The sequence below is a fragment of the Cervus canadensis genome, chromosome 32 (genome assembly GCF_019320065.1).
Source record: "Cervus canadensis isolate Bull #8, Minnesota chromosome 32, ASM1932006v1, whole genome shotgun sequence".
NCBI lineage: Eukaryota > Metazoa > Chordata > Mammalia > Artiodactyla > Cervidae > Cervus > Cervus canadensis.
In genome coordinates, this window is record NC_057417.1 from 33,067,867 (window position 1) to 33,081,171 (window position 13,305).

The 13,305-nt window shown below is 54.8% G+C and overlaps 1 protein-coding gene across 6 annotated transcripts in view; it reads right to left on the reverse strand.

Annotated features, from left to right (window-relative positions):
- Positions 1 to 13,305, reverse strand: part of SDK1 (sidekick cell adhesion molecule 1) — a 724,732-nt gene that overhangs the window by 160,693 nt on the left and 550,734 nt on the right. For all 6 annotated transcript variants that reach the window (XM_043455307.1, XM_043455310.1, XM_043455311.1 and 3 more), the window contains one exon: positions 11,815 to 11,951. In XM_043455307.1, the coding sequence (XP_043311242.1) occupies positions 11,815 to 11,951 (137 nt within the window). The remainder of the gene's footprint in view (positions 1 to 11,814; positions 11,952 to 13,305) is intronic.

The following is a 13,305-nucleotide window of genomic DNA, read 5'->3' on the forward strand; positions in this document are numbered from 1 at the left end:
CCCCACTGCGCGGATGCGCGCCCCGAGGCGCCCGTCCCGTGGCCAGCACCAGTGAGCCCGGCTCTGGACTCAGGCCGCCCGCTCCCGAGTCCGGGGGCGCCCGCTGCCAACCCCATGCTGTTGTCTACACGTAAAGGGATATTTTTTGTTCAGCCTGCACGTGGCAGTTTAAATGGAACCAGAGCGTTGTTCCTCATTCCCGTGTTCACTGGATAATGAGAAGATGCTCTCTGTCAGCTCACGTGGCAGATTGCAGATTTGTCTCCCAGAAAAGGATGCTGCACACGCCACCAAATGATAAATAAAAACTATATTCATTAACATTTTAATAAAAGAGGAAATGAGCATGAGAAAGACAGATGGGCCATGCATTCTGCCGCCCATCTGCGTGGCAGCCCGTTCCATCCACGCCCCTGAGCGGCTCTGGCTGGAGAGACGCGGAATGAAACTCACAGAGAGTTTAGGAGATCTTTTCCCCTGGCTTTCTCGGCAGGTGTGGAAGGGCGGCCCTGTGGGCCAAGGGAGCTCTCCCCTGCAAGGCTTCGGAAGGCTCTGCCGGCCCCCACCCCTCCCAGGGATTTCTCCGCAGAGTTGAGGCAGGCTTCTTGGCCCGACCACCTCGCGGAGCCTTAGGATGAACAAGCGCCCTCTGTCGGGTCCACTCGGAATCGCTCTGAGGCAGAACTGTGTCTTCAAGTTACCAGTGAAATGAGACGGGGGGGATGGGCGACTCTTCCGGGAATCAGATTGTCCTTCTTTTTCCTTGGAAACGCTGCTGCGATCGCTCGTCCACGTCTGAGACTGTCACACGGGGGTGCCTCGTGAGCCTGGTGTCAGACAAGGCTCAGCTGGGACTGCAGACAGGCCTGCACGGCGCGCACACAACATCACAGCCACTTCCGCAAAGACCTAGAAGCCTGCCTATGGAGACTAGGAGTCTGCGCCTGGGGCTCATCAGGAACGCGCTCGGGGTCTTTATGGGTGAAGAAGTAGCCACAAGCTGTTCCCAAATGAATGAAATGAGGCCCTCGGAGGCGACTCCTGTTGACCCGCACGCAGCGCCGACCATGCTAAGTCTGGACTCCTCGAGGAAGCCGCACGCTCTGCAGCACTGCGCCAATTGGGCCGTGAAGGCTGAGTCTTTTTAATTATTTCAAATAAAGCTGCTCCCAAAATGGCTTTCTGGGCCGGCAGTCCTCGCCACCAGCTGGGCATTTGGGTCTTCCTGGCTTGGGCGTCTGGGTGATACAGGTGATCTACCGCTGACAAGGACCCCTGCTCTTATGCTTCCTTTAAAAATGCAACGTGTGCGTCTCCAGCTAACTATAGAAAAACTCCCACCAGTGTCTCCTTTTGCTTTGGGAGCCCGAGGCCCTTCTAGGGCATCAAACAGCTCGTGGTGATCTGGTTTTCTGGGCGGGTTCCCTTACAGAAAAGAGTTCCCTGTCACCATAGAGGGGGACAGACGCGCCTCTAGTGTCAGCGTCACTGGATGTGGTTGGTGGGAACCAGGCACGCTGAGTCAGGCTTCAGAGGAGATACAGGTTCCACCCTGAAGATGGCTGACACCCGGCTGAAAAGACAGAGGCCGACGTTGACTCTGCGCTCTTCCACTTACAGTGCTTCAGTTGTGTCCCTCCTTCTTATGTGAAAATGCGTATTATGTGTGCTCAGTTGTTCAACTGTGTCTGCCTCTGCGACCCCATGGACTGTCCGCCCGTCGGGCTGCTGCGTCCATGGGATTTCCCAAGCAGGAACACTGGAGTGGGTTGCCATTTCATCATCTAGGGGTGGCAGTTCCTCAAAAAGTTAAAAATAGGATTACCATGTGACCCAGCAATCCCATGTCAAAATACATACCCCAAAGAACTGAAAGTAGGGTCTCAAACTGGTGTTTGTACACTCATGCTCTTAATAGCATTATTCACAGTAGCTAAAAGGTGGTGCAAACCAAGTGTCCATCAACAGATGAATGTATAAACAGAATGTGGTCCATCCGTGACGGAATGTTAGTCAGCCTTGAGGAGGGAGGAAGTTCTGAACTATGCTCCCATATGGATGAACCGTGAGGACATTATATGCTTAGTGAAATAAGCCAGACACAAAAGGACAAAAAAAAAAAAAAAAATCCACTTAAATGAGACGCCTGGAGCGATCAGATTCACGGGGCCAGAATGCAGAGGGCTGGGGCCAGGAGGGAGCCGGGAGCTGTTTAATGGGACAGAGCTTCAGTTCTGTGGGACGAAAAGAGTCCGCGGACTGGTTGCACGGCACTGTGAATGTACTTAACGCAACTGGGTGCACACGTAGACATGGTTAGGATGGGATGTCTCATGTTGTGTGTATCTCACCACAATGAGAAATTTTACCTGATGTACACATAGCACAGTGGGGGATACCACGTGAGTCCTGAGACCAGGCAGCGTGCTGATGCCTCTGGCCCAGGCCTGGCCCCGGTGGGGACTCTGCTGGATGCTCCCGTCTTCACCCAGACTCTCACGACCATCCCCACCTTGCCTGTGCCCTGGGGGCCTGTCAGGCAGGGCAGGGCTCTTCCCTCCTCACTGGAGACGCTGTCTGCACTCTTCACACCAAGATCCCCTTCTCTTCTCTGGGGCAACTCTGCACAGCCCCTCCCCAGGCTCTGCGGCTCCCCGGGGCCCTGTGACCACGGGCGAGTCTAGCCCCGCTGTCGCCGGCCCCTGGTCACTCAGCTCCCTCCCCCCACTCCTCCCTGCGTAAAGACCCCCTGACCATAAGCCAAGAGTGCGTCTGCTCCCGCGGGGTCTTGAACGACATGACGCAATAAACTCTCTTCATCCCTCTCTTCCTACAGAGACGGAAGGGTCTGGGAGCAAACAGCTCACCTGCTCAGCCAGGTACGGCGGCGACTTCACAAAGGGGCAGCATTAGAAGGACAGTGGTCCAGCCCGTGGACTAAAGATGAACCGACAGGGCAGGGGCTGAGAAGCGCCCGGACGCCGCCTTCCAGCCCCACGCAGGCCCCTCTGCCCCCAACCCCCGGACCCCGACTGGCCCCACACGGCGCCCTGACTCGGGGCCATTTGTTCACGCAGGGTGTGAACAGCTCCTGGACGTGCACCCGAGCCGCAGGAGCCGCTGCCGAGTCTGATTTGACAACAGGGCCTATTAATCTGCTTCGGACCCTGGGGCTCTGCTCAGTCCTCCTGCTGCATCTATAGGATTCTTTATTTGTTCTTTTTCCCTCTCCTGCTCCAAGATAAAAGATCTGGCAGGAAGAGAGATTAAACTGAAAACTAATACAAATGAACCCGATCCATCTCATGGGCACTCTGATTTGTATCAAAAAAAAAAAAAAAGTGGTTCTGGGGAGGATTTGCTCATTCACAAGCTTCGGAATTGCTAGCTTGCTGAGAAGTGTTAAAATTTAAGTAGCAACTCTGTTCCTGACAATCAATAACACAAAATCCCTTTAAAAGATTCTTTCCCCCAGTCCTCACAGAAGAGTACCAGGAGATGCTTCTCTTAGGGCTGGAATGCAGAAGAACCTTTTGATAGAGGAAACCACCCCATAAAAGTCTCAATAGCTTCTTCCCTCCCCTTTGGGGATGCCCTTTGCTCCTCTGATCTAGAAGAGTAAGAAATTCCAGTCTTCCCCAGCTGGGCTATGAAACAAACCTCTGCTCCACAGATGGGCATCACTGAGCCTTTTTCCTGGCTTCCAGTGCCCGGAAACCAGGAGGCGGTAATCACCCCTGCACTCGGTCTGTTGGTTAAAAAGTTGATGGTTTTCAATCTTCCCAAATGTACTGGAAGCTTTTTTTTTTATTTAAAAAAAAAGAGCATCACCATTTTCTCAATTAAAGGTACTCGAGGAAGGAAACTACTTTCCAAAGAATTTCCTTAATTGCCAAAAAAACCATTATCACTGTCACTACCTAATGTCTGTGCGGCCGTCTGCCTTCTGGAGGCTTTCACATCCGTGACCACATGAGACCTCTAGAGGAAGAGGCACTCTCTCCCCGCTTAACAGGCCGAGAAACCAAGGCTCCAGGAAGTTTAAGTAGCTTCTCCCCAGACATACGGGCTGTCGCCGCCTGGACTCCTGGGCGGGCCAGCGTCACTGACAGCAGAGCAGTCTCCACTGTCTCCTCATGGGACGAGGTACGGGGTGCCCAGCAGCACCCAGGAAGTACATGCACGCACACACACGTGCGTGCCAAGAAGGCACACACAACCAGGGGCTGAGTGTCTCTGGGCGATAACAAAGATGCAGGAACCAAGACGGCACCGGGGGAAGCAAGCGGCCAGAGCCTGGAGACGCTGGACAGGAAGCGCCCTGGCTTCTGCACCAGGGAGAGCAGGGCACGGGGGTGGGAGGGAAGGCAGGGCCTGGGGCGGGCGGCCGGAAACAGGGAAAGTCGATCAAGAGATGAAAGAGGCGAAGCCACCAACGCGGCAGACGGACCTGGTTTGGATCCTGATTCAAGCAAGTCAACTGTGAAAGGCTTTTTTAAAATAGGGACCCTTAAATGTGGACTGAGTGTAAGATGATATTAAGGATTCTGTTAATTTTGTTTGATGTCCCTGTTTGAGTATTTACTGCATCACTTATGGATGAAATGACAAAGTCTCTGGCACTTCTCTTAAAATACTCTGGCAAAAAAGAGTGGGGGTACTGATGAAAGAATACGGTAAACTATTGATGGTTTTTGAAACCGAACACAAGAATACTCTGTACCTTTGTGCGTATTTAGTATTTTTCCTGATGAAAAGCTTGTAGAAAGTGACTGTTCTGTCACAGCATTGCCAGCAGTGAGCATTTCACTGTCCTCAGTTGTACACTTGGTAGATGAAACGATGAGACCTCACTGACGCTGTCCCTTGTATTTTTTTGTACAAATAAGAATGAACATGCTTTCATTAAAACAACTTCCCCCAGGTTACAGAGAGAGCTAAGAGGAAAATTAAGATGCAAATTTATTATTTTTCTAATTGTAATTCCACTGCTGATCTGGCTACAAGTGTCTGCACACTGTGTCTCCTGAAACAGAAGTATTATTGTAAGAATTTTATAATAACAGACAGCCACCTAGTGGGGCTTCCCAGGGGGCTCCGTGGTAAAGAATCCGCCTGCCAATGTAGGAGATGCTGGGTCGATCCCGGTGTCAGGAAGATCCCCTGGAGGAGGAAATGGCCAACCTACTCCAGTATTCTTGCCTGGGAAATCCCATGGACGGAGGAGCCTGGCGGGCAAGTCCACAGGGTCACAAAAGAGTTGGACACAGCTGAGTGACTGAGCATGCACTCACACGCACCCACTTAAACAGCCACCCAGGAGATAAACTCCGTCTGGATGCATCTGAGTCACTGTCAGAGCCTCAGCAGCTAGCAGAGGGCCTGACTGACCCCAGGGCCCGGATCTGTCCCTTCTCTGGGGAAGCACCTGCCGTGCCAGGCACTGCTGATGGCTCCATGGTGGCCCGCAGCAGGCACCATCGTCCGCATCCACACACGGGAGACGGAGGCACGGATGACGGCCTGATCCTCCTCCCACGTCATGGACACTTCCGGATTAGTACAACTTCATTGTTTCGACTTCTGGCAGTTGCTCGGTATTGCAGCAGGAAAGCCAAGGGCTCTGTCACAGAGAGGATGCAGAAAGGGAGCTGTCCTCTGGACCGTCACCTTCGGGGTCCAGGGAGGTCACGCTCGGGGAGACTCTCCTCTCCCAGCCGGGGCTGGCCGTGTGGACGCGGGACGCAAGCGCTCTGGGTTTCTCAGGCTGACGGTGCACACTCAGGATGGGGCCGCGGAGGAGGCAACCCGGGTGCACGCTCACTTGCAGCTCCCCCGTCACAGGCCCGTCGGCATCAACAGCAGCAGCCGCTCTGAGAGCGGTGCGTAGTTGGGGGGGGCGGTGAGAGGGCGCTGCGCCCCGCGGTCTACCCCCCAGACCCCTCACCCCAGTCTAACTGTGAGAGGACCTCCGACACTCCCCTTCCTCCCCAGACTGCCACCATCGTCCACATCACGGTAAGTGTGAGAACCTGCCAGGCCAGGAGGAGCCTGCGGAGACGCCCAAGGCCCCCGAATGGGGTGTGGGCCCAGGTGGGGTCCTGGGACAGAAACAGACGTGTGCAAAACGCCGAGGAGACCGAATAAAGCCTGGCCTTTAGGTAACAATTTGAACATACGGCAACATGGGCTCACTGATTTCAACAAGTTCCCACACGAAGGCAAGTTGATGAGAGGGGAAACCGAGCGTGGGATCTGGGGAACTCTCTCCCCATGACTGTTCTGTAAACCTAAACGTTCTCAAACAAAATGTGTAGGAGGTGGGGGGCAGGGAAAGGCTGGCCGGTTAACGGGGCGGTGTGGACTGGGGGTACATGGGCCTGCAGTGGACACCGGGGTTCCTGCAGGGAGGATGGCGGGGCTGCAGCGTGTGGCCACCCGGCACACGCTGGCCGGACGTGGGGAGCCCGGACTGAAGGCCACGGGGTCTCCTGGAGCTCACGCTCTGCAGAGTGGGCCCTCCTGTCGGGGCTCAGGGGAGCCTCTCCTGTTTGGGGACCTGCTGCCTTTGGGGGGGTGCGCTGATAGCAGGGGCTGCGACCTCCACTAGCTGTGAAGAGCGGTCACCCGGCGCCCCCTCTGGGGGGCCCGTGGCCCCATGTGCACCGGCCCTGCCCAAGATCCCCGCGGGGGTCCTCTCACCGTTGAGTGTTTTTATTTCTTACGTGTGATTTTGCTTAGTTATTTTTGGCTGCGCTGGGTCTTTGCTGCTGGGTGGGCTTTCTGTGATTGTGGCGAGTGGGGGCTACGCTCCGGGTGCTGTGTGGGCTTCCCGCTGCGGCGGCCTCTCCTGTTGCGGAGCAGGGGGGTCTGTGGCGCTCGGGCTTCAGGGGAAGCAGCACACGGGCTCAGCTGCTCGGCAGCACATGCGATCTTCCTGGACCAGGGATCGAACCGACGTCCCCTGTGTTGCAAGGTCAATTCTTAACCACTGGACCACCAGGGAAGCCCTGAATGGTTTTTTCCTTAACAAAATCTCCGAAATCACATACGCTAGAAAACCTGGATTGACTCTGAGAACTGTACATCCACACAGTAACACTAAAGGTAAGTCTTTTTTTTAAACGTATATAGACATATATAAATATATGTGTATGTATCTCTCAAAAAAGTAACATAAACTTATTTACAAAATTTGGAAAGAAAAGAGCAGCAGAAAAAAATGAAATGAAATGAGCACAGGTCAATACTTAACGGTTATTTTCTAAACCACCCTCATGATTTTTCAAGTGCTTGCTGTAATTATTTTCAAGTTTTTCAGAGACTCTGACCTATATTTCAGTGCTCAGCTCAACGAGTTATTGAAATTACTTTGGTGGGATGAATAGCATTTGCTTCTTTATGCTAAAGGGCCCTCAGATTATTGTCATGGTGTCAACAGAGACAGTTTCAAAGCCCAGACAACACATAATCTCAAGCTCCTCAGGGTGAAGCCGCTGGGACGGGGGCTGTGGAATTGATCCCCACTCTGAGCCACTCATCTGCTCTGGGTGGACGTGAGAACTCAGAGGTGAGCGTGTCCGGGCCACGGAACAGCCTCCCCTGGCTTAATCACAGCTCATCCAGACGTTAAAGGAGAAGCACAGATAATAGCTGGTTCCGTGAAGGTTAAATGAGATCCTTCTAGAGGATTCTGGATAAAGAATGATTAAAAGAATGAGAGGAATATAATTTGTAGAGCCACTTTAGAATTTCAAGCTCGAGCTGGCAGAAATAACATTTTTAGAATAGGCTGTACTCCTGAGAGAAGACCATGAGATCTTCCGTGATTCTATCACAGCATCAAACATACCTTAAGTGAGTGAACTGAAGCGCAATTCTGAAAGGATGCTGTGACTCGGACTTGCTCATGGCACCCCTGGGGGTAAGACTGAGGTCTCCAAGGTCCCCAAGGAGGGATGGGCCAAGCTCCCCCAGGAAGGCTGGGGCAGAGGTTGAGACTAGTCAGAGATGGTCACTGGGCCAGGAGAAGGAGCAGGAAGGGACAGCATTTTCTGTCTCACTCAGAACCCCAGAGAGCAGGCGGTTACAATAGTTTCACAGCCTCCACTTTGGGAAGGCTTTCTCTGATGCATCTGTTTTAGAGAAGCAATAAAACTCTGCAGGGTTAGAGTTTTAAGTTTTGTCTTAAAAGTGAAGAACAAAAAGAGCTGAGAACTTGGGAACTAAATGAAATTCCCTGCTAAGGAATATGGCCAGAGTGACGGCAAGAACAGGCTGTGAGACCGTCAGCTGTTTGCATCCCCCAGCCTGGGCCTCCTGAGCTCTGGGGGAGACACGGGACGTGCCCCAGGTGGGCTCACGAGGGGACGCGGTCCTGGGAAGGGTGTGGTCCCTGAACGGGAGAGGCCGTTTGCATCAGAGAAGGAGACACTGGCTAGAGCGGCTAGACGCGGGGCCTGGACAGGCCCAGAAGTGGAGGGGCGCTCAGCCGGGGGTAGCAGACAAGCCCCCAAGCCCCCCGCCTCAGCCCGGCTCCACGCCGATGACAGGGCGACGCAACAGGGAGGGTCTGGGTGGATTTTAAAATGGGAGCAAGTGCTGTCATTGTGAGGTTCAACATGCAAAACCCGCAGAAAGTGGGCTCAGATGAAGCCACCTCCTCACTCTCACAGGCGGTGAGAAGGCATCCGTGTGACACGTGTTTCAAAGATGGTTGCAAATAATCTGAAGCATAAGAACAAAATCTCTCTGCCACTTTGGCAAGAAGACAACACGCAGCCAGGCGTCAGCTTTGAAGTTCATGACACCAAGGCGGGAGGAGGAGGCTACACATACTCTCGGGGTGGCAGCCGCAGGCTGACAGACAGACAGACACCCGTGCGGGAGGAGAGCGGGCTGAGCCGTGAGCAGTCTCGCCGTGAAGGCAGGCTTTCCCCACCTCCCCGGGGACGCGACTGTGCGACTGGACTGACCTGAACCACGCCATAAGCCTGGCCTCTGCTCTCTAAGCAACGAGTGCTTCTATGCAGGAAGAGACTACGGCTGGAGACTGGGTCAGAAGTGGGCCTGGGGCTAGTGTCCAGGCTGCTGGAAGCACAAACACATTTGGGGCCCTTGAGGTGTCTCTGCCGCCCCGTGGACTGGAGCCCACCAGACTTCCCACCCTTGGGATTTCCCAGCAAGTATATGGAGTGGGTAGCCATTCCCTTCTCCTGGGGATCTTCCTGACCCAGGGATGGAACCCCCATCTCCTGTGCAACCAGCAAAGACTAAAGATTTTAGCTGCTATTGATTAATGAGGGAACCAGTAAGATGTTACAATCAATGTATCAGAAGAGAATTCAAACAACATACACGCATGCTAACCATCAGGAAGGCTAAAATGAACTTACAAAGGGGCAAAACTGGCCAGTAGCTTCAGAGCAATAACCAACTACTACGGTCATGACTTATCACCAGGACACACGATTCCTATGGACAAGAATTATTTGCATCATTGCGAGCTTTCTGGAGAAAGCTCTAGAGTTGCGAGATCACTCTAGAGTTGTAAGAATAGCTCAAAAACAATGAAAAGTGCAGGCCCCTGGAGCATCAGGTGACCCTGAAGGTGGCTCGGAGGTCACCACCCGGTGACCTGCCCTTGGGGCCACCTCAAAGTCCCTCAGGCTTTTCTGGCACTCGCCCCCTTGGGACTGCAACGATCTTAGAGATGAGTCTTGATCAAACTCAACCAGCACTTCAGAGCGGGCCCCGTCCTTCTGCTGCGTAGAGTCCTCAGCCTGTCTGCAGGGTCCCTGCTGTGAAGCCATCAAGAGCCCCAGCTCTTGCTCTGTTCCTCTGTCCGCCTCACACAGCCTGTGGGACCTTAGGTCTCTGACCAGGGATTGAACCTGTGCCCAGTGCAGTCGATGAGGGCTGTCTTAACCACTGGACCGCCGTGGAGGGTCCGCTGGGCTCCCCTGGCCCTACTGGGCCTTCCCCCCTCAGCCCAGTAGGCTCGTCCCTCGGGCTGGGCCTTGGACGGGGCAGTTCTCTCCGGGCCCTGGCCTCTGGCAGAGATGCCTGGGACCAGAGAACAGCCAGCTCCCTGGCAGGAGCTTGGGACGCCTGCAGGGGCCACGCTCCGCACACACGGGCTTTGGCTCGGGCTGGCTCCGGGACACACTACGGCGGCAGCTCCAGAGTTCTGCTCCATGAAAGCGCTGACGAGGCCCTCCAGTGACGCTGGCACGTCGAGAGGGCAGGTGTCACCCAGCGCCTGCCGCCGCCGCTGAGCCTCGCCATAGTGGTCCCTGCAGGACCCCGGCTGCCAGGGGGACGGCAGCTGACTCTGCCTGCCAGGTGGTGCCGGCGGCGGCCAGGACCCTGAGGAGCGGGACGTGGGGACTGTCGGCTGGCACAGCCCTCAGCACAGGCCAACTACCATCTCCATTTCAGCACACTAGCTGCTAAGCAGCTCTTTCTGAACGTGATTAGCCAGCGTGTTCAGGGGCTTCTTAAGGGCGCTGTTCCCTAATAAAAATAAAACCCAGATCATTGGCCCAGATGACAGTGCCGGTCTTGCTATCTGCTCGGCAGGGAGACGTGTGACTCATCCACTGAGAGTGGCGTGGACTGACCTGGCCCAGGCTGCAGACGAAGTCAGGGCCGGCTGGAGAGAATGGTCTTCTCCACTTCAGAGTGTTTGTGTTAACAGTGCTTGATGCAGTCGTGATGACGGTGCGCACTACCCCGGACTCTTCTCCTCTAGAGGCTCTGAGGGAAAGCGTCTGGGCAGTGGCCAGCTCAGGTGGGCCCAGCAGGGGAGCCGGGGGGCAGAGGATGCCCTCGGTCACCTTCTCAGTGTCCCGGCCCCTCCCCAAAGCTGTCCTCACTTCAGAAGCTCTTTCCAAACGCCTGGAGATGACACGCTGCCCCCTGCCCTTGCCTGCCCAGGCCTCCCGCCACGCCCACCTGCTAGGGGCGCCGTCCGACCACCTCCCATCTGGGCCCCCCGCACTGTCTCCCTACGGCACTTGGAATGAAGGTGCCTCAATGGGCGAGCATGGCACGGCAGGACGTGAGGACGCGTCTGACCACGTCCTTGCTGTCAGGGCTTGGGGCTAACCGTGTTAGCGCTGCAGCCAGCAAGCAGAGTGCCTGGAGCAGAGCAGACGCCTAAGTACTGGACAGATGGACAGATGCATGGACGAACGGAATGAATGACTGTATGTAAAACCTGCTTCTTACTTAAGCAAGATGTCTGACAAAGAGCCGACCAACCGCGCACACTGCTGAGGGGACAGCTGGCGTGCGTTTGAAGCCGTGCCCTGTTTTACATAACCCGGGCGCCACAGGGCACCTCCCTCACGGCCTGGGGTCGGTGACTGTGACCAAGCTCATCCTCGGGGACTCCACCAGGGAGTCTGCCTATTAAGGGCACAAAGACGCCCGAAACAGTCCTGATTTCAAGGAGACGACGCCCATGGGAGTCGGCTATGTCAGGATCCTGACGGCAAGAGGCCGCTCCTGCGGTGTCCTCTCCACGCCACGCAGACCCGGCGGCCCTGCGGGCACGGCCCGGGGCCTCAGCACAGACCCCGGCGCCCATGGGAGGCCCTGGGGCCACCCCTGCTGCTGCCCGCCTGGGCGCCCACGCCGCCCTTTCATTTTCCCGAAGCCTGAGCCGCGGTTTCCGTTTGAAACTCCGTGAAGCATCTGGAGCATTTCGCTGGCTGGTGTGGGTCTGAGCCAGAAGGAAAGCTTAAAGATGTTAAGAGCCGGGAGAAATCTGATTATGGCCCATGGCGACACCGCCGCGTCCCTACTCACTGTTCTCGGACAGCTCCACGATGTAGTAAAGAACAGGGCTGTTCCCGTCGAAGGGTCGGACCCAGGAGAGCACCACGGCGTGGCCGTGGGCAGGGCTCAGGCTGGCCACGAGGTTCTGGGGTGAATGAGGCAGCTCACTAGGACACAAAGGAAGAAAGAAAAAAAAAAAAAACAAAAGCGTGTATCAGAATGGTGTGACAACCTCCTGGCTCTTACCCTGCCAGATTCTGGTGTGCGATGCTTTGAAAATGGAAAACATCAAGCAGGCCCTGAACACAAACACTAACTACTTGCCGCCCTCCCCCGCCCTCCCAAAAAAACAAAAACCATCACCATTCACAACGTGTTTTATTTTCCAAACGTAATTTGATTTAATCCCTCTGGTAGGGATTAAACAACTAATGACTCTCACTGAAATCGAGTGGGGAGTGCCCGTTTCACACAGTAGATGGTTTAATTGAGAAAACTTGGTCACCAATTCGCTTCTGAAGTGAGAGGCTGTTAATGGGAACACAGCAAGCCGCGTAAGAGGAAAAGGCCGGGGAAACAGGGTCGACTGTGGAAGTTTCCAACACCAGCTATTTGAGTCACCAGCCAAAATGCCCATATGCATCCTTGGACCGCGTGGCCGTCTCTCGACTGGGCTTGCTCAGTGATCCTGTCGCCCTGCGCTCTGCTTGGTAATGGAGATTTGGGAGCGGCAGTGAAAGGCAACTGTGGTGAAAACGCTAACTGAAAACCCGTGGAAACAGTAAACAACCCATCAGCAAGGCTATAAAATGGAAACGCAGATAAATTCTGGGAAGGAGCTACGAACAGAACAGGTCTTCACTGGGATTTACTGATGATGAAGCTTCAAAACCCAGTCGCGTGGTTTCTACCACCGACGGGGCGGCGACCTTGCAATCCTGAGCTGCCAGGCCCGTGTTTAACCCTCTCACCTTGGGCCCTGGAGCAGGGCCCTGCTGCTTGGACCTTAGGACTGGCTTCTCCCCCTGCTGGAGGGGGGCGGGGGCTGGAAAGGGGATGCTGGGTGTGACCCACTTCACCCACCAGCTAGCTCTGGTCTCCCTTACACATCAATTACTGCTGACCCACACAGGCCAGCACAGAAAGCCATAATTACACTTGATATTTTTAATTTAAAAAATGCACTCATTACCCTTGGAAATTTATTAAGCTGTTATGTGCTTGCAGCTACCTAAGAAACACAGCTCCCTCTAACCCACCCATGCGGTTTATAAACAAACTAATATTTCTCACATAGACCGCGACTTTAAATCAGCACCGTGAAGGATGAACTCAGGCCTGAAACGCCGTCCTGTTTTCTCTTTAATTGTGAACCGAGCTTTAAATCAGGAAAGGGGCCCCTCCGCTCTGTCCACAACACCAGCGCTCCTGAGGCTTGGGCTGCCTGGAGCCCTGAGCTCTGCCGGGGGTCACGCCGCTGCCCTGGCCTCAGCGGCACCCCCTTCCTGCCAGCACTGCCCA